The sequence below is a fragment of the Ipomoea nil genome, unplaced genomic scaffold (assembly GCF_001879475.1).
Source record: "Ipomoea nil cultivar Tokyo-kokei standard unplaced genomic scaffold, Asagao_1.1 scaffold2833, whole genome shotgun sequence".
Lineage (NCBI taxonomy): Eukaryota > Viridiplantae > Streptophyta > Magnoliopsida > Solanales > Convolvulaceae > Ipomoea > Ipomoea nil.
The window spans coordinates 470,001-490,393 of NW_017619261.1; the positions used below are offsets into that span (position 1 = coordinate 470,001).

A 20,393-nucleotide genomic window follows, 5' to 3' on the forward strand; every position below is an offset into this window, starting at 1 on the left:
GTCCACTTCGGGTTGCATGTGAATGTTATGAACAGATGAGGATAACCGATGTGCCTGCATATTCCATTTCATCTTGATAGTTTTGAATCATATACCTAGCTCCGCATGTGAATGATGATGGTAGTATAATTCTTTTCACCCTGAGTTGAATGATGATGGTAGTACAATATTTTCAAGGAATTTTTCCATTTATTACGCAGAATTTGTTTTAATTATTCTCACAATTATAATGGTTTAATTATTCACAAAAGTTGTTAACTATTTTTCATTTTTAAGTACATATTGACTTTAATTTGGGGTAACAATTCATTAGATATTAGTTAATTTCCATATAAAATTTTGTTACCAATTAAACTTTATTAATTTTTTTACGAATTAATTAATATTTTTTATTAGTTTAGGTGGAAAATTTAAAGAGGATAATTTGTATTTTATTAATAGTATAGATTGTTGTAAATAATAATTAATAAATTATTATTTTCTTATAAAATTACGCAAAATTTCAAAAGAATTTTCTGATTTATTACGCAGAATTTGTTTCCATTATTCTCACAATTATAATGGTTACTTATTCTTAGAATTTGGTAACCATTTTCCATTTTTAAGTACATATTCTGGGATGGCAACGGGGCGAGGCGGGCGGGGAGTATACTCCCCGTCCCCATCACTGCGACCCCGTTCCCATCCCCATCCTGTCTCGTCCCCGGCAGTGAATTGAAAATATTCCTCATCCCCGTCCTAGCGGAGAATTAGGCGGAGATGGGGATTCTCCATTCCCCTTCAACTCCTAGTCAAAATATTAAATAATTCAAAATTTTAATAATAAACAAATTTTAAAATAATTAAAAATATTAATTATTAATTATTTGAGCAAAAAAATATAAAATATTTAAGTATATGATAATAAGAGCGTAAGCTACATTTATTTATATATTTAATTAATTTCTATTAAATATTTGCTTACCAAAAAGGACTACATGAATATATAAATTTTATAATTAATTAAATTTTAGTCAATTAAACTTCACACGGAATAAATTTTATAAACTAATTAATAAATTACCATAATATTCTTTCCATAACTAATTAGTCACATACAAAATATTTATGAAATATATATAGACTACTTATATATACACGGATATGAATATATAATTTTTATAATTAATTAAATTTTAGTCAATTAAACTTCACACATAATAAATTTTATAAACTAATTAATTAATTACCATAATATTTTTTCCATAACTACTTAGTCACATACAGAATATTTATGAATTATATATAGACTAATTATATATACACAGATATTACAGAAATGCCCGCAAATTTTTTTTGGGGGGGGGGGGGGGGGGGGGGAATTTGGCTAGGATGATTTTACTTTTAATTATATGTAGACATACTAATTAGTTATTTATTAATAACATATTTCTTTATTTCTAGTAATATATTCTGATCAATTTTAATCAAGTATTAATTAGCATTTTATTTTCCAATTGACTTAATTTTTATGTCATTTTTATTACCAGCCAATAATTCTTTTTTAATACATATTAATTAGATAATTATTAATATTTTTTATTTTTATTTTCAGTAAATTATTAATAACATATACCATTTTCCAATTTAGATATACTATTGTTAATTCGTTTCCTTTTCGACATTGTTAATTTGGAGATTTTAAAAAAAAAATATTATACCATAATTTGTATATTTCGTGTCATTTTTAATCTCAGTCAATTATTTATTCAATTAACAGATTTCTTTTTCAATTTATATATACTATTATTTGGGCGGAGTTGCAATTCTTTTTTTTTTTTCATTTGAGTTAATTTGGAATTATTTTTAATTTTAAATCAAGTATTAATAATAATTTCCTTTTTCAATTAGCCTAATTTTCATGCCATTTGTATTCTCAATTAAATATTTTTTTAATACATATCAATTAATTTATACTATAATTATTAATATAATTGTCATTATATATTTGAAAATTACAGATCTCGTGCCATTTTTTTAAAAGGATTCCATGTCATTTTTAATCAAGTATTAATTATCATTTCTTTTTTCAATTGACCTAATTTGCATGTCATTTTTTATTCTCAATCAATAAATTTTTTGAATACATATTAATTAGTTAATTAATAATAATAATTTTTTTAATATTTCCAATAAATTTGTAATAATATATAGTTTTTCGATTTTACATATATTTCCTTTTTGACATGGTCAATATAAGGATCCTTTTTTTTTCTTAAAATATTGTACTACAATTTATACATTTCGTGCTATCTTCAATCTCAGTCAATTATTTTTCCAATTAACAAATTCTTTTTCCAGTTTACTTATACTATTGTTTGGACGGTCTGACAATTTTCTTTTTCATTTGATTTAATTTGGAATCATTTTTTAATTTTTAATCAAGTATTAATAATCATTTCATTTTTCAATTGGTATAATTTTCATGTCATTTTTATTCTCAGTCAATTTTTTTAATACATATCAATTAATTTATACTATAATTATTAATATAATTTCCGATATATATTCAGAATTTATATATTTCATGCCATTTTAATCAAATATTAATTATTATTTCCTTTTTCAATTGGTATAATTTGCATGCCATTTTTATTCTCAGTCAATGATTTTTTAATACATATTAATTAGTTAATTAATAATATATATATATATATATATATATATATATATATATATATATATATATATATATATATATATATATATATATATATATATATATATATATATATATATATATTATTTCCAGTAATATATTCTGTGTCATTTTTAATCAAGTATTAATTATTATTTCCTTTTCAAATTGATCTACTTTTTTCAGTAATATATTATGTGCCATTTTTAATCATGTATTATTTATCATTTCCTTTTCAAACTGATCTACTTTTCATGCCATTTTTTCTTAGTCAATGATTCTTTTTAATACATATTAATTATTTAATTATCAATAACAATTTTTTTTAATATTTCTATGTTGAAGTAATTTTATAATACTAACAACTGTTACTATAAATACGTTTCATGTGTAAATACGATATGTAACCTTTATTCATTTTAAAGTTTTGTTATGTAATAACTATATAGGAAACATTGCGATATTACAATTGAAAAAAAAAACATACTATTATTTTATTGATTTCAAAAATATACTATCAATTAAATAAGATTTGATATTTAAAATGAGTAATTAGCTAAAATAATAAACTTTTAATACACCGTATTAAAATAAAAAGTTATTACAAACATCTTAGTAAGCTACATTAGTAGGTAAACTACAAAAGAAAATATATATTCTCATTTATTAGTAATTTCGATTACACCAGCAAGACTAATTAATCTATATATTAATTGTGCCTGTTAGGTGTTGCCACATCCTTTACTAACATCCATGTTAATTTGTCCAATGTCTAAACTCATGACTCATCTGTATAATCTTCATCATCACCACAGTAAAATTAAAAAGAATATGATAGTTATTAATCCATCCAATGTCTAAACTCATAAATACAATCTTCATCACAATAAAATTAAAAAGAATATTATGCTAAAGAAAAAGATATGATACATCTACAATTCAATTTTCAGCATGAAATATTTTCACAAAATAAAAATAAAGTAATTAATAAATATAATATACAAACAACTTGCTAAAGTGCTTACCTGAAATAGTTGCAAAATATTACATTTTTTTTTAAAAATAAAACTACCAATAAAATATACTTTATTAAATTTATATACTACTTTTTCAATATATGCAATTGCATCATTGCATGTATATTAATAAGAACTAAATATGAAACTTTTGATTTTCATTACATGATTGTATAGTAATTAACTACCAATGCAAAACAAATTTAAACCATATACATAATATACATAATATACATATATATATATATATATATATATATATATATATATATATATATATGTTCAATTTATGCATATTTTAGAGGAAATTTAAATTCGATTAACTTCAATATTTAAAATGAGTAGCTACCATATTTAGATTTGATATTTAAAATGTGTAATTAACTAAAATAATAAACTTTTAATAGAAAGTATTAAAATAAAAAAAAAATATTAAAAACACTCAGATTCTTCATTTTGCATTTCTAGTTTTTGTATCCACCAAGTCAATATTATGTAATACAATCAAAGTTGTTCTAGGGGTTACTACCACCTCTAAATTTTAAAAAAGTCATCCTGCAAGTTTTCATCTACAATGATTGGCGGCCATGGTTGAAACCCTTCAAGGTTGACAAAAGAGATAGAGACAAACATCCAAACAAAAAATAAAGTTAAAAACAACATAAAATTAGATTCTAGGATAAAGATAAATACCTTTTTCACCTTCAAAATGGATCGAATAGCATAGCAATTCTCTATGGTACTACACAACAAAGGAATAATCCTTATTCACTGGGATTGAACAATGTTATTGATACATCAACAAACTAAGCCTAAAATTATGCAGGAAAGAAAATACAATAATAATATGAATGTAAATATAAATATGAATCTTAAAAATGGTAGTGAATATAAACATACAAAAAAAAAATTAATACACATATATTTACGATCCACACTCTCATTGAGTTGTCATCCCCACAAACTTCAACCACCGCCCTCTAACATGAACTGCTGCAGAAATCTTCTTCCACCACCGCCATAAAAATAACTACTAATTTAATCCAAAGCAATGCCAACTTCAGATTTGCAAAAAAACAAAAAAAAAAACAAAAAAAAACAAAAACAAAACAAAACAAAACAAAAAAAAAAAAAAACAACTTCCGCACCGACAAAGTCAAGATTGCTTCCGCAGTGTTGATTCCGCCGAAAATGCCAAAACGTCTTGAAGGGAGAGATAAATTACTCTTTTATTACATAAAATGCACACTTTAAAGACGGAGAAATTGAATCAAAAGAAAGCCCAACGCTTTGACAAATTGACAACTAAAAAAATGCTTTGAATACTATTTTCATTTTTAGTGTATTCTTATCATGCTTCCCTTTGCATCTGTTTACATATACACAGAATTCGTCCCTCCCCACTTTATCCACTTGATGAGCAAGGAACTCTATTGCTTCCCCATCAATCTTTATAGATCTGTATCTTCTCTACAAAAATAAACAAAAAAAAAAAGAATATATCAACATTTTTTCTTACGAACCACTTTTCTTGTTTAAAAATCGAAAAATACAAAAACAAAAAACAAAAAAAAAAAACAAAAACAAAAAACAAAAAACAAAAAAAAAAACAAAAAACAAAAAAAAAACAAAACAAAACCCAATAAGAAAGAAAGAAAAAAGAAACTAAGATAATGAAAACTTCACCCGTGCAAATCACGTATCAACCTCAATTGTGGAAGATCACAGGATAATTAGCAAAAGTCAATGAAATAATTAACCTTAGTTGAGATTGTGAAATTGATGAGTTGTCTATGGTCATATAAGGTGTATTTATACATAATAGATGAGATCAATTCATTATATTGATATTCCTAATCAATTCATTATATTAATATTCCTAATTAATCTTATTCCTAATTAATTCATAATATTGATATTACTAAATTTCCATTTTTCATTTGCTTACCAAATAAGCTTTATTAAGTATTTGACCAATAAAATATAAAATATTTAATTAATTTGACTACAAAAGTTTGAGCGGAAAAATAAAATAGGAGGATTTTACTTTTATATATATATATATATATATATATATATATATATATATATATATATATATATATATATATATATAGATTTTCCTTATTTACCCTCTATTATATTATTTTCTTCCCTTAAATAACATAAATTTCGTTAGTATAAACTTTAGTAACGGAATATTCCGTTAACTATTTATTATTTTAACTTACCCATTAATTTCTATAAAAAATTCTTAGGTTCGAACCACATCCCAATTAGAGTTGGCATAATTGTTAAACATATACTACGAATATGTTAGAATGTATTAAAAATATATATATATAATATAAAATTTAACATAAACTTTGGTCAAATAATTAGTCCGACTAAATACATAACATTCAAAGTTAAGCATCAAAGATTATAAATCAAAAACTTTAAAAATCATTTGATTTTTATGCATTTAAAAAAAAAAACAAATTTAGGTTAAGTTTTTTTTTTTTTTTTTTCGTTTAATTAATCTTCTATTGATTATTTAGATCAACTTAATATTTCAATTATATATACTTTTGCATTATTAGTATGATTTAGGTCGTTATGGTATTAATATTTTTTGTATGTATTTTTATAATAGTAGAATTGTATATTACTTTACAAATATTATACAATTGATGCGACCTAACTACAGTTGATCATAAATACAATTACACATGGACTCTAAAACGGTAGGACAATTTTCCAAAGAATTGACAATGTTGACATCCCACGGGCTCCAATTGAACAAGTTTACACATCAAAATTTTATCATGCATGAAAACTTCTAAAGAAATTTATAAGTTAATTTTTACTATATCATTATAACAATATCTATTGTAACTATATATTTTGAATTATTTATTATCATCCTCTATTGTCAGAAATTGTAACAATTGTCATTGACAAACTCTCAAAACAATTTCTCTTAACAACGAATGTAAATTTTTTTTTTTTTAAATCAATGATTTTATTATTGTTGATGAAAAGTATGTACGCCACTTTATTACTTTTATTAAATTAAATAAATTAGTAGCTAAAATAAAAAATAATACATATGCATTTAATTAATTTAGAATTAGATGTCTATAATGCTTTTATTTTAAAAAATTATTCATTATTCATTATAACAAATTTTAAAAGAGATATAATTTCATTAGTTATATTATCTTTATTTTTTACAATTCAAAGATTCATTACCTTCAAATTTATTAATTTATTATAGGGAAAATGACACTTTTTACCCCTGAGTTATATACTTATAGCACTTTTTCCCCCTCAATTATTTAGGTAAGCACATTAGCCCCCTCAATTATTCTAAAAGTGGTGCTTTTTCCCCCTGATATATTAAATTGACATTTATACCCTTAAAGTAAACATTTTATTTATTTTACTTCTCCAACAAATTATTGCGTATACGTAGGGATGACCACGGTTCGGTTTGAATTGAACCGGATACTAAAGCAATCGAATTAATAGTTTCCGGTTATAATTCAGATCTAGAACCCAATAGTTAAATGTTAATTTATTAAAATTATGTATCAAAAAAATTGAATCTTGAACCGTGAACCGGCGGTTCCGGATCCGATTCGCGATTTTGAACCGTCTTTATTTTAAAATTTTATTTTTTTATTTTAAAATAGTCTAAATTCAACAATAAATGTATTTTATTTTTTCAGTTCGAAACATGTACCGTCCGTTCCGGTTCACGATTTTAATAAACTCTAAATATCGGATTTCGATTCTAAATTGTATTGGAATATTTCGGTTTGGTTGCTATAGTGTTTGTTTGATTTGAACCAAATTATGGTCATAATTTGTTGGAGAAAAAAATAAATGAAATATTTATTTTAAGGGTAAATATGTCCATTTAACATTTCAGGGGGAAAAACAGCCACTTCAATAATTCAGGGGGGGAAAATGCTATAGGTATATAACTCAAGGGGAAAAAGTGTCATTTTCCCTTTATTATATTCACTACATTGTCCATTGTTTTTTGTTTTTTTGTTTTTTTTTTTTTGTTTTTTTTTTACATTATCTTGTAATTAAATATCAAAGTTATAATACAAAATATGACATATATATATTTATTTACCAAGTATTTTATACAAATATAATGAATATTAATATTTTGTTCAATACTTTCACATGATAACCTATGACACACATCTCACAATGCATGAAACATGTAGGGAAAAAACTACAACTACCAAGTATCAATAGGTGCTTGTAAGATGAAGAGTTAATAGTGCAACTAAGATCCCATCAAATACACAACAAGGCAAATCTAAAGCTTCCTACACCATAACTTCATTGCACGATAAATTCAACTATGCTACCACCATTAACCCAATTGCACATGACACACTACCAATAATAATAATAAAAAAAAAAGGACATGTATTGAAGATGAATACAATGACAATGCTACCCAAAAAAAATTAAAAAGAATTAAAAAAATTTAAACCAAAAGTAGTATTTATTTAGACTATCGTTTTTAGACTAAGTATTTAGACTAGCATTATTACAAAGTTGCAAACATTTATTTTAGTGACAATATAATCAAACTCTCGTATATTATCTTGCATTTATATACTTTAAATTATCAATTTAAATAAACAAATTCAATATTTACTTACTTATGCATGAACATCTCCGATATAATATTATATTAATATACTTTGAAATACTTATTTAAAAATAATTATTAGGCATTATTCCATTCGCAAAACGCGTAAAAGAACTAGTAATGTCTAATGAAATTTAAATGTTTTGTCTTATTACATTTTTACTAATAATGATAACTTTCTTTTATTATATGATCTTGCATATTATATTTCTTATATATATGGCCGTGCACGGGTGCAACTAGGAGTGGGCGTTTCGGGTTTTGGTTCGGTTGGTTTCGGTTTCGGTTTTTCGTTTTAAAAAAGTTAAACCATCCGGTTTAACATTAAGGTTCGGTTCGATATCGGTTTGGTTTGAAACGGTTTGGTTTCGGTTCAAATTTACTTCGATTCGGTTTAAGATCTCCAAATTTTCAACATTTCTTAATTTTTCGAACATACTACCAAACAATACATATTCACATAATCCAAATTCAAACTCTAAACATTATATAACAAAATAGTAATCCAAAGTTCAAACACAATACTAAATACTAATTACCAAACATTAGTTAACGTTTTTGCACAACCGACTCTTCAGTTGGTTTAGTTGGCATATTTTTATTGATAAGATGAATAATCATCTATTTGTATAGTTGATATTAAAAGAACAAGTGTCAATTACTATATAGTTAATTTTTGGACACAATCTGTCATTGCTAGTGCACTCGAAATATATTCCAGTACTAGAAAATAATTATAGTGCACTGGAAATCAAAATTAGAATGACTGTAAAACACATTAAATTTATATAGAAAAACATGAAACTAAGGAAAATACTGAATATTGTAAATACAACTCAAGTTAGATATAATTGTGAGGGAAAGAACAATTGCGACAAATAACAAAAGTGCAATGTAGAAAACAAGCTATAAAGAAATCAAATAAAAAATTTAAGGTTTGGTACCAGTCAAAATGAGAACTAAACGGGGACCAGGCATTAAGGAACTTGGATTTACTTCTTTTATTATTATTATTAAATTATTACTTATTATTATTGTTGTAATTATTATTATTTATTAAAAAAATTATATAGCATTCGGTTTGATTTTATTTTTGCCAAACCGTTCAATTTTGATTCGATTCGGTACTAAATCGTTCGAGTTACAAAATGTTCTTTTTTCTATTACTAGTTCGGTTCGATTCAGTTCAAATGGGATTGGTTCGGTTTAACAAAGTGCCCACCCTAGGTGCAACTACAAGTACGGGAAATAGCTGCGATCGCAAAAAATTTAAAGCAATCGCGCATTTCGCGCTACTGCCGCCACCGTCATCCGCCGGAACGTCGACCACCACTGGAACGCAGCACAGCCGGCGACAACCTGCCACCGCCTCCTCCTCTAGAGCGCTAAGCTACCGCCGGAGTGTAATCAGCCAAAACAGCGACAACGGCGCCAGTCAACAAAACATCGCGGCACAACAGATCAGAGAATGCGACGCAACAGCGGTCTTGACAAAAACGTGCGGCGACAACGGCGAGGATAGATCAACCAAAACAGGTTTTGGTTTTTTTTTTATTTTTTATTTTTCGAAAAAAAATATTCGAATAAAATAAAAAAAAAAATCCGAATGTGAGCATGTGTGAAATCTGAAAAATTATTGCCCTGTGGAAAAAAAAGGTATGCGAAATCTGAATTTGTGTTGCTTCAGAAAACTTGTTTTTGAAAAATATTGTCTTGGTTTGCGAAGGGAAATATACACATATAATAGCCTGTATATACATTCATATATTCTGTAGAATATATTCTTCTTCTTCTTCTTCTTCTTCTTCTTCCGTGTACTTGAAACAGTTGTGATATACACACATAAGAAAACAATAAAGAGCATACTGATTAAAAAAATATGCATATAATCACAAAAGGCGAAGAATCATGAATTCACAGATATATATTTACACACAAAAAATGTATATTGGTAAATATTACCGTTCACCGATTGAATGTGGTAGACTGGTAGCGTGCTAATAACGTGTTGTAATGTTGATGAGTTTGCGTATTCAAAGTATAATTAACAAGGAAATTGAAAATGCAGAGAATAATAGACAAGAATGAATCAAAGGAGAAGAGCCCCATTTCATTATCATTAACAATATATATATATATATGAAAGAGTGGTTACATAACATCTCCATAAATACACATAAATATAGTAATAATGTCCATTAATATATTGTTTTGTAACAGCTTTATATTACGGAGTATATTTTTAACTGTTAATGTTTTCTATTTTCCACCATAGATGAGTTGAAATTGATCTTTAAGAATTTTGCTTTAATATATATAGAGATAGAGATAGAGATATTTGAGGAACAAATAGAGATGGTTGGTTTTAAATTCTCTCATTGAGTTTTCATTTCAGCTAGAACCATGTTTTTTTTTTTTTTTTTTTTTTTTTTTTTTTTAATTTAAAAACACTCATTTTTCTTATTTGTATCATAACTTCATAAGTGATTGGTTTGTGAAAACTTGAATTGTGATTATCCCCATTCTTTATGATTTTCCCCATTCTTTACTCTGTTCTAGACTCTAGAGATGGCTACTGATTTTGAATAGTGAACTGAAATTACTAGCATGACAAGTAAGAAATTTTAGCTTCATATCATTCTAAAATCTTGATGTTAGATAATTTCTAACATTCTTGTTTTTGTAATTTATGTTTTAAGTTTTGTACTCACTCAAGTGCAAAAGAGGGGTGTTTTTTTTTAAAAAAAAAAAGTGCAAAAGAGGGGTCTCAGATGTGCAGTGTTCTACTATTTTGGATGGGGTGTTGATTGGGCTGGGGATTCCCTGCAGGGGTAGGGATGCGAGGGTGGGGAATAGGGGTTTGGGACGGGAATATGCCATTCCTCACCCTGTGACCATCCCTACTCTATTCTCCTTGGTAGTGGACTTGGCATTGTGTATCATGAACTTTGAGGAGTTGATTTTTTATAGAATTTGTTACTGTTGATATTGCTCTTTGCCAAATTTAAAATCTTCCACTTACATATTGGTATTATCAACTAACTTGAATAAGTAAGAATCCCAAACCGCATAGTGTTCTGGTAGGCAAAGCATTGCTGCATGGCCTGTTAATGATGGCTTCCATCCACGTCTTCACAATGTCTTTTGTGGTTGTTGCAAATAGTTCCTGATATTTAAGACCAAATGCTTTGGTGGTATAAATACCTTTATCAATTGTTGATAGCATAAGGCTTTCCCGTTAATGTTTACTGTTTATGAAGTTGAATTAGGATCTTATGGTATATTTATCAATCAAATCTCGCTTCTTTGTGGTATAACAGGAGGTGATCGATCTATATGTTACCTAAAAGAGCACAAGTGCCTTGATTTGGGCTTCTTTGACATTCTTCACAATGTCATTGGTGAAACCTTTAAAGAAGCTTGTTTCTTGTGTTATTCTTGATTTGGATGGTACACTTCTAAACACAGGTGATTTGCACTCTTGTTATGTTGTATTGCTTGATAAATGAACAGACTAATTTCTGAGCCAGTAGACTAGAAATCATCCCTTTCCTTTTTAGGCATTTTCGTGATCCAAAATTAAACCGCACCAACCATTAAAGTTAAAAATTTTAAAATAAGATTTATTTCGACCATACAATTTCCTCCTTCAATACCAATGTTCATGTTATCTATGCAGTATATTTTTGTCGTACAAGTTACTAAGGTTGAATGTTCCAGTCTACATATTTTTTCATCTGCATCATTGCATTTTGTATGGAATGCTTTATGTCAAATGATATAATAATGTGCTTGAAATTCATGTAGGGAGAATTGATTGACCATTTATTCCTGAGATTTTAAATGAACTAGAATGCTAGACCTGAACATCTTTGATAAACTTTGAACATGACATAGTTATGTAGAACAACCTATCTGAAGTAACATATTCTGTACATTTGAGGTTTTATTTTCTTTTGTTTTGTGAATACCAGTTTCAAATTGAACTTAATTTTCTGGCAGATGGCATTGTGAGTGATGTTCTAAAGGTTGCCCTAGTTAATTATGGAAAACAATGGGATGGCAGAGAAGCTCATAAAATAGTAGGGAAGACACCTGTAGAAGCTGCAGCTGTGGTTGTTGAAGATTATGATATTCCCTTAACAAAAGAAGAATTTCTTACACAAATTACTCCAATGTTTTCTGAGCGGTAATATATGTTAATGTTCTCTTGTTCTGAAAATGTACAACCTTTTTTGAAGGTTCCATGTTCTTGGGCATAAAATTTATCATATTATTAGAAGGTTTCCAATTTCACTTGTCAACACAATTAATTTTGACCAACATTTTAAAGTTTTTTGTTTTTTGGTAATTTTAAGTTATGAATCTTGGGGCTACTAGAACTTAACATATAGTCTCCTAATATCTAATTTTTATTTTCAAAACTTAAACACAATTCAAAATTTAGTTTTATTTACCAATAAAACAGCAAACAAGATAAGTAAAGTGGGATGGAGGGAGGAGTAATCATTATTTCTAATTCTAATTGTAGGTGGTCCAATATTAAAGCTCTTCCAGGTGCCAATCGATTGATTAATCATCTCAAAAGTCATGGTGTGCTAATGGCCTTGGCTTCTAATTCTCCGAAGTCAAACATAGAGACAAAAATTTCTTATCATCAAGGTAGTTGGCACTCAAACCTATTCTTTTTCTTGTATGTCTGTCTCATAATTTAGGTAAATATAATGCAAATATGACACGTCAAAAATGTTGCATGAAATTGCTTATTTTAGAGTATCATTTACATACTATAGGTTGGAAGGAATCCTTCTTCGCCATTGTTGGAGGTGATGAAGTTACAGCTGGAAAGCCAAATCCTGAAATGTAAGATTGAATATAAAGATCTTTCTTATTCAGATGCTTGACATGATATTCTCTTGTGGTGGCCTTATATATTGTGTTCTTCTCTTGTTTTAAGTTTTCTTGAAGTGGCTAAAAGACTTGGTGTAAATCCATCGAGCTGTCTTGTCATTGAAGATTCATTGTGAGTATTCTATGATAATTTATTTTGTGGATATGAAATTTGATGCTAGTTAGGTGATAACCTGGAGTAATATAGTACTTCAAAATTTTTTATGATGTAATGTTTTCATAGGCAAAAAGTTTATTGCAGGAGCAATTTATATCTAATAAAGCATACACTTCAAAAACAGCATCTTACAAAGTATCTGTGCATAATACTAATTAAGATGTGACTTGTAGACTTTCAGGTTATGGCTTTGATCAATATTAATTAATCAACATATACTGTAGTTTTCTTAATTTTATTTGTGGAATCAACAATAGAATTACATACTGAGTAAATTACACTTTTGGTCCTATAACTATTGGGTCTTGTTAATTTCAGTACTTGACTTTAAAAACTAACAATTTAGTCCCGTAACTATGCAATTTTTAACACATTTAATCCTCCCGGCCAAATTACCGGCCAAATATCACCGGAAAAACTTAACCCTCTTTAAATTATTTATTTATGAGGGTAAAATAGTCAATTCAAGTCACCCTTTTCTCTCTTGCACTAGCTCGCCGTCTGATTCTAGCCACCTTCTGGCCGGAATTTTTCCTCGGCTGTCGCTGTCGTCGTAATAGCCACCAAAGCTTAAAATTAATGTTTTCAACCTCCCTCCCATACACAAGTCTTTTGGTATTCTGCCGGTGAACCGGTTCAAAGCAATGTCCATCAGCATTAACTAGCTGTTTCAGCCGAGGTTTTTTGACAATTCAAACGTGAAATTGTTGCCCGAAACCTGCAAAACTTTGAGAGATCTGACCTCCTGCCGTGTATAAGTTTTGAATTTTTTTGATAGCTTTCGTAATTTTTCGTATTTCTGGGTTTTGATAGCTTTAGTATTTCTGTTTTTTTTTTTTTTTTTTCATTCTGGGTTTTAGATTTTGTGGATGAAAATGGGGGAAATGATGTTGCCCTGCGTTCACGTGTCCAGCCAATTGCTTTGATGTTATCTACATATACATATCAAATTGGGGGAAATGATGTTTCCGGCGGTGGTGGTGTTATGTGTTCCATATTCACCCTGCGTTCACGTATCCTATGCCAATGGATGGGGATGAAATCACCATAGTTATATTCAAATCTCTGAGCCATAGTTACATTCAAAGCCAGTTCCCGAACACCGGCACCGGAATCGTTAATTAATGACAAGAAAGAAGTATCCATTGCCCAACAATCGTGTTTTGTGTGCTATGTTGGAGCTGCAGGAGTATGGCCTGAATCAAAAAGCTTTTAGTGACAAAGGATTTGGACCAATTCCCAAAAGGTGGAAAGGGATTTGCCAGAATCAGAAAGATAAAGCTTTCACTGCAAAAGGTCGGTTTTTTTTTTTTTTTTTTTTTTCTAGCTTTGTTGGTGTTTTCCTGAATCATTCTATCTGAAATTTAGATCAAAATTTTAGTTCTGAACTTGCTTTGTTTTTATCATTTGGAAAACAAAGGAAACTCATTGGAGCTAGATACTTCAACAAAGGGTATTCTTATATTGTTCGTGGCTTGAGATGGCAAACAACGGCAAGGAAGAAGATGGTGACTTGAATTGACTGTTTTGCCCTCATGAATATATAATTTAAAAAGGGTTAAATTTTTCCGGCGATATTTGGCCGGGAGGACTAAATGTGTTAAAAATTGCATAATTACGTGACTAAATTGTTAGTTTTTAAAGTTAAGTACTGAAATTAACAAGATCTCAATAGTTATAAGACCAAAAGTGTAATTTACTCTTACATACTTTATGAACTACCAATAGCTAGACTGGTTTCTAATGGAATGATGCCTATGTCAGACCTGGTATTACTGCTGGTAAGGCTGCTGAAATGGAAGTGGTTGCTGTACCATCCCTTCCTAAACAGTCTCATCTATACACTTCAGCTAGTGAGGTGATCAATTCACTTCTCGATTTGCATCCGGAAAAGTGGGGCATTCCTGCATTTCAAGATTGTATGTGTTTCTTACCATTTTATGCATATTAAGTGATGTTTCAGTTTGTCATTTCTGACAATCAAACTTATGCAGGGGTAGAAGGAACTTTACCTATAGAAAATTGGCACATTGGTGGACCTGTCGTTAGAGGATTTGGTCGTGGCTCAAAGGTGCTTGGGATCCCAACAGGTGCCTAAACAAATTTACTAATTTCTGCTGAATCAATACTTGTCCTTTGGATATTAGTAGGATTTCCATAAAATTTTAGATGCTACTATCTTGTAAACTAGTTGGTAAAATTGCACTTTATGTTCATTGTTTACGGGCCTTGAAATATCATAGTTGATGGAGGGGGCATTGAGGATATTGGAGAATCCATGCCTAGATTTCCTTTCTTTTTTATTCATCAGCATCAGTATTAACAAGAAGTTACTCTTATCATTTTTACTTAGAACAAATTGCACTTTTGGTCCTGTGAGTATTAGGGTACTGACAATTTGAGTACATGACTTTCAAAACTCCCAATTTAGACCTTTAACTATGCAAAAATTGGCAGATTTGGTCCTCCGGGCCAAATTGCCGGCCAATTTTGGCCGGAAAAACATAAATTGGTTCGAATTTATTTGTGTTGAGGGCAAAATCGTCATTTCACTCCCTTCTTCTTCATTCTCCCTTTCTTCTTCGTTCTTCTTCTTCTTTCTTTCTTCTTCTTTGCTGCTTTTGTCGTGATTCTACTTTAACATTCTTCTTCGAATTTATTTCTGCTTTTGTCGTGATTCTACTTTAACATTCTTCTTCGAATTTATTTCTGCTTTTGTCGTGATTCTACTTTAACATTCTTCTTCTTCTTCTTCGAATTTATTTCTGCTTTTGTCGTAAATTCACATTCTTCATTTCACCTTCTGTCGTGATTCTACTTTAACAATTTTTAGAAATTCAAAATAAATTATTAATGATAACAAAAGCTACAAGTAATAGATTAAAGAAGCAGCAAAGAAGAAGAAAGAAAGAAGAAGAAGAACGAAGAAGAAAAAGAAGAAGAAGAACGAAGAAGAAAGGGAGAATGAAGAAGAAGGGAGTGGAATGACGATTTTGCCCTCAACACAAATAAATTCGAACCAATTTATGTTTTTCCGGCCAAAATTGGCCGGCAATTTGGCCCGGAGGACCAAATCTGCCAATTTTTGCATAGTTAAAGGTCTAAATTGGGAGTTTTGAAAGTCACGTACTCAAATTGTCAGTACCCTAATACTCACAGGACCAAAAGTGCAATTTGTTCTTTTTACTTATTATTTCAGCCAATTTATCCACAACCGGGTATTCAGACCTCCTTACAGAATATCCATCAGGCGTATATTTTGGGTGGGCTGGATTATCTAATCATGGTATATACAAAATGGTAATGAGTATCGGTTGGAACCCATACTTCAATAACACGGAGAAGACCATAGTGAGTGTGATACATTACTTACAAACACAACTCTATACATACCTTTCCTCTGATCAGTTTATAATTCTCAAAAAATTGCTTGCTTTTTCAGGAGCCGTGGCTGCTACATGACTTTAGTGAGGACTTCTATGGGCAGGAATTGCGTCTTGTAACCGTGGGCTATATACGGCCTGAGGTAGTACGCATTAGCCTCTTTTTCGCGCCTTTTATCGTGTTTGTTATGGCAAATCTTGTTTATCGACTACTGCACATGACATTTCAGGCCAACTTTTCATCGCTTGAAAGCTTGATAGCAAAGATTCACGAGGATAGAAGAGTTGCAGAGAATGCCCTTGAGCTTCCTCTATACTCAAAGTACAGAGATGATCCCTACCTGAAGAGTCCTCTACTCCAGAACAATTTATGAATGTACGATAAGCAGAAAATAGTTGTGGGCATTTTTACAAATATAAATCACATTTAAAAAAGTGCCCTTATTTATCAAATTTATAAAAACCATTTTGGTTGTTCTCTATTTTTCAATCATTGTATTGTAGACTATGGTCTACCATATGCATTGCTGTGATTTACTTTCAGCGGTAGTGTAGTGTTCGAGGGGTTCAATCCATGCTATGAGGGTTTGGAATGGATTTTTTGTGCACAAAAGTGTATAGTTTAGTGTTGATTATTTTGTGCCATGAAAAGAATTGGTTGAATGGGCGAAGCATGTTTCTTGTACTTAAAGATCATCAAATGTGTTTTTGACGCATGCTTTTAGACCAAACATGCAGAAACTGAAAGAAATCCATTTTCGCTTGATGCTCTTGTCGTTTTCATATTTCATCAAGTACTACACCGAGTTAATCATCCGGTACATCACTCTTCCTTTTTTATATGGCATTCTACTCTGCTGAGTCTCATGGTTGATGAATCTCTTTTTCTCATCACACAGGGAAATCTTGACAAGTTATCACCAATTGTCGGCTATGTGTTGCTAATGTTTTATGATCTTTATGATGGCAGGGTAAATTTTTTTAAGGGAAAATGGCACTTTTTCCTCCTATGTTATATACTTATAGCACTTTTTCCCCTTCAATTATTTATGTAAGCACATTAGCCCCCTCAATTATTTTAAAAGTGGTGGTTTTCCCCCCTAATATATTAAATTGACATTTCTACCCTTAAAGTAAACATTTTATTTATTTTACTTCTCCAATAAATTATTGCGTATATGTAGCGATTACCACGGTTCGGTTCGAACTGAACCAGACACTATAGCAATCGAATTAAAAGTTTTCAGTTATGATTCAGATCTAGAACCCAATATTTGGATTTCAATTTATTAAATTTAAGAATAAAAAAAAACTGGATCATGAACCGGCGGTTCTGGATCCCGTTCGCGATTTTGAACCGTCTTTATTTTAAAATTTTATTTTTTATTTTAAAATAGTTTAAATTCAACAATAAATGTATTTGATTATAAATTGTAATTGAAATATTTTGGTTTGGTTACTATAGTATCTGGTTTGAACCAAATTATTGTAATAATTTATTGGAGAATAAAAATAAATGAAATATTTATTTTAAGGGTAAATATGTCCATTTAACATTTCAGGGGAAAAAAGAGCCACTTAAATAATTGAGGGGGAAAAAGTACTATAAGTATATAACATAGGGGGAAAAAGTGCCATTTTCCCTTTTTTTAATTAATTGTTGAGATTCTTGGTGATATATGTTATTTCAAAATTGCATTCACATACATTTGTCCATGTTTTCTTAGAGTCGAAAGGAGTTTGAGACTAATCTGATCCGTACGTTTTGGCTCACTTGTCAAAATACCTTTACTAAAATTCGAAAGGTCGGAATGACTTCTTCAGTACATTTTATCCATCATGATATTCGCTTTAGTTATCTTCAATCTGATTGATTGATTCACTTTCTCTTGCATTGAAGACATTTGCTATCTATCAGTTCTTGATTGGATATTCTCTTGATTTGAATGGTTTCTCAAAGGATGAGTTGTCTGTGCACTTTACTGTATTACTAGTGAAAGTAAAGGCAACCTAAATGGCATTAGCAAGGTGAAGTCTGAACAAACCAGGGAAATGAGAGAACTTTTGGTTCTCAAGCATTATATGATGCATTCGTTGGTCAACAATACTACTGTAAAAGGGTGCAAATCTCACAGATCGTCGCCCTCAATTTAAGCAATCTGATTTATTCTCTTTACTTTTTTATCTCAATTAGTATTATTCAGAATTTCTTTATAGTTGGTAATTATCTTTCCCTTCTTTAGTTAATTATGTTGGTAGTCCTTAAATATAATAGCAATATATGATTGAAAGACAAGTTAGAAATTGAATAAAATCAAAAGAAAGTTTCTTCCTCCAACTTCTCCCCAACTCTAGCTCTTCTCTCATTCTGTTTTCCCTTCTTTACGATTGAGAAGAACAGAACCAATCATTCAAACTCTGTCTCTCATAGGCCCATAACGAGAAGGAGTATAACTCGTGAACATATCATTATATATGTATGGAATTTGGTTTTCAGGTCCCAACCAAATTCAGATTTCTTTTCAGGTCCCAACCAAATTCAGATTTCCAAATCTCTAATCAATCAAATTGAACAATGTTTGTGCCCCCCAACTATCAACACTGCATCTTTATGTTTTTTCATCCTTCTATTTCTCTCTTGCCATAGGGATGTAATTATAGTCAACAATACTGAATTTTATTTGAATTTCACATTTTCACCAAATGAAGCATCTAGTTTTCTGATGAGATAAGCAGTTCTTACACCATATCCATTTCATTGATGTGTGCTTTGGGAATATGAAGTACTGCTAGAGTCTGATAGTTAAGTTTTCATGGCTATGGAACCGAACAGTAGTTTCTCAAAAGTGAAAAGAGAGCAGTGCTTGTTAGTGATATTACCTGAAGGAGGATGTGGAATTTGGGAGTTCCAATCAAACACCAAAATGATGCAATTGATTAAAATGATAACGTTCCTAGAGTCTTCTTATAATTTTTGCACCTTAAAGCCCTCATTTGATATAAAAGTTTCCATTTTACTTCTTGTAATATCCTTTACGGGCCGTTTGGTTCACGGAATGAATTTGGAGGGAATAGGAATGCCATTCCATATGGAATAGAATAGGTAAGGAATAGAATATGAATTATATTCTGTTGTTTGGTTCGCTAAAGGAATAGACATTGGGAACTGTATTCCAATATTTGATTGGTTAAGAATAGGAATAGAATATATGTTTAAAAGACATAAATGCCCTTGTACAAAAACTATTATTATTATTATTATTATTATTATTATTATTATTACAACAACTATTATATATCATCATCATCATCATCATCATCGTCATATCAAGTGATTAATACTCAAAACAAAATAGTCATATAAATAACAAACTTTTGTAAAAAACATTTAACAATATTCAAAAGAAGCATAACATATGTTATTTTTAACAAAATACTCAAAATAATCCAATGCAAGTTACAATGTTCATAAAATGATTAATTGATAGCAAGGAATCTTCTGATCCATTGTAGTTTTCGATCAGGATCAAGACTGAGAAAGAAAGCTACTTTGTTAGGATGATCAGTGAGCTTAAACGAAACAAGG

General features: G+C 29.4%; 1 protein-coding gene across 1 annotated transcript in view; it reads left to right on the plus strand.

The window, feature by feature from the left end:
* Window positions 1-17,297, plus strand: part of LOC109159514 (bifunctional riboflavin kinase/FMN phosphatase-like) — a 25,404-nt gene extending 8,107 nt beyond the window's left edge. The window contains exons 2-12 of the mRNA XM_019307616.1: window positions 9,632-9,892; window positions 11,677-11,824; window positions 12,359-12,545; window positions 12,888-13,018; window positions 13,150-13,219; window positions 13,314-13,379; window positions 15,189-15,343; window positions 15,419-15,514; window positions 16,624-16,775; window positions 16,867-16,950; window positions 17,038-17,297. Coding sequence (XP_019163161.1) covers window positions 11,749-11,824; window positions 12,359-12,545; window positions 12,888-13,018; window positions 13,150-13,219; window positions 13,314-13,379; window positions 15,189-15,343; window positions 15,419-15,514; window positions 16,624-16,775; window positions 16,867-16,950; window positions 17,038-17,181 — 1,161 coding nt within the window. The 5' untranslated portion in view covers window positions 9,632-9,892; window positions 11,677-11,748 and the 3' untranslated portion in view covers window positions 17,182-17,297. The remainder of the gene's footprint in view (window positions 1-9,631; window positions 9,893-11,676; window positions 11,825-12,358; window positions 12,546-12,887; window positions 13,019-13,149; window positions 13,220-13,313; window positions 13,380-15,188; window positions 15,344-15,418; window positions 15,515-16,623; window positions 16,776-16,866; window positions 16,951-17,037) is intronic.
* The last annotated feature ends 3,096 nt before the right edge of the window (window positions 17,298-20,393 follow it).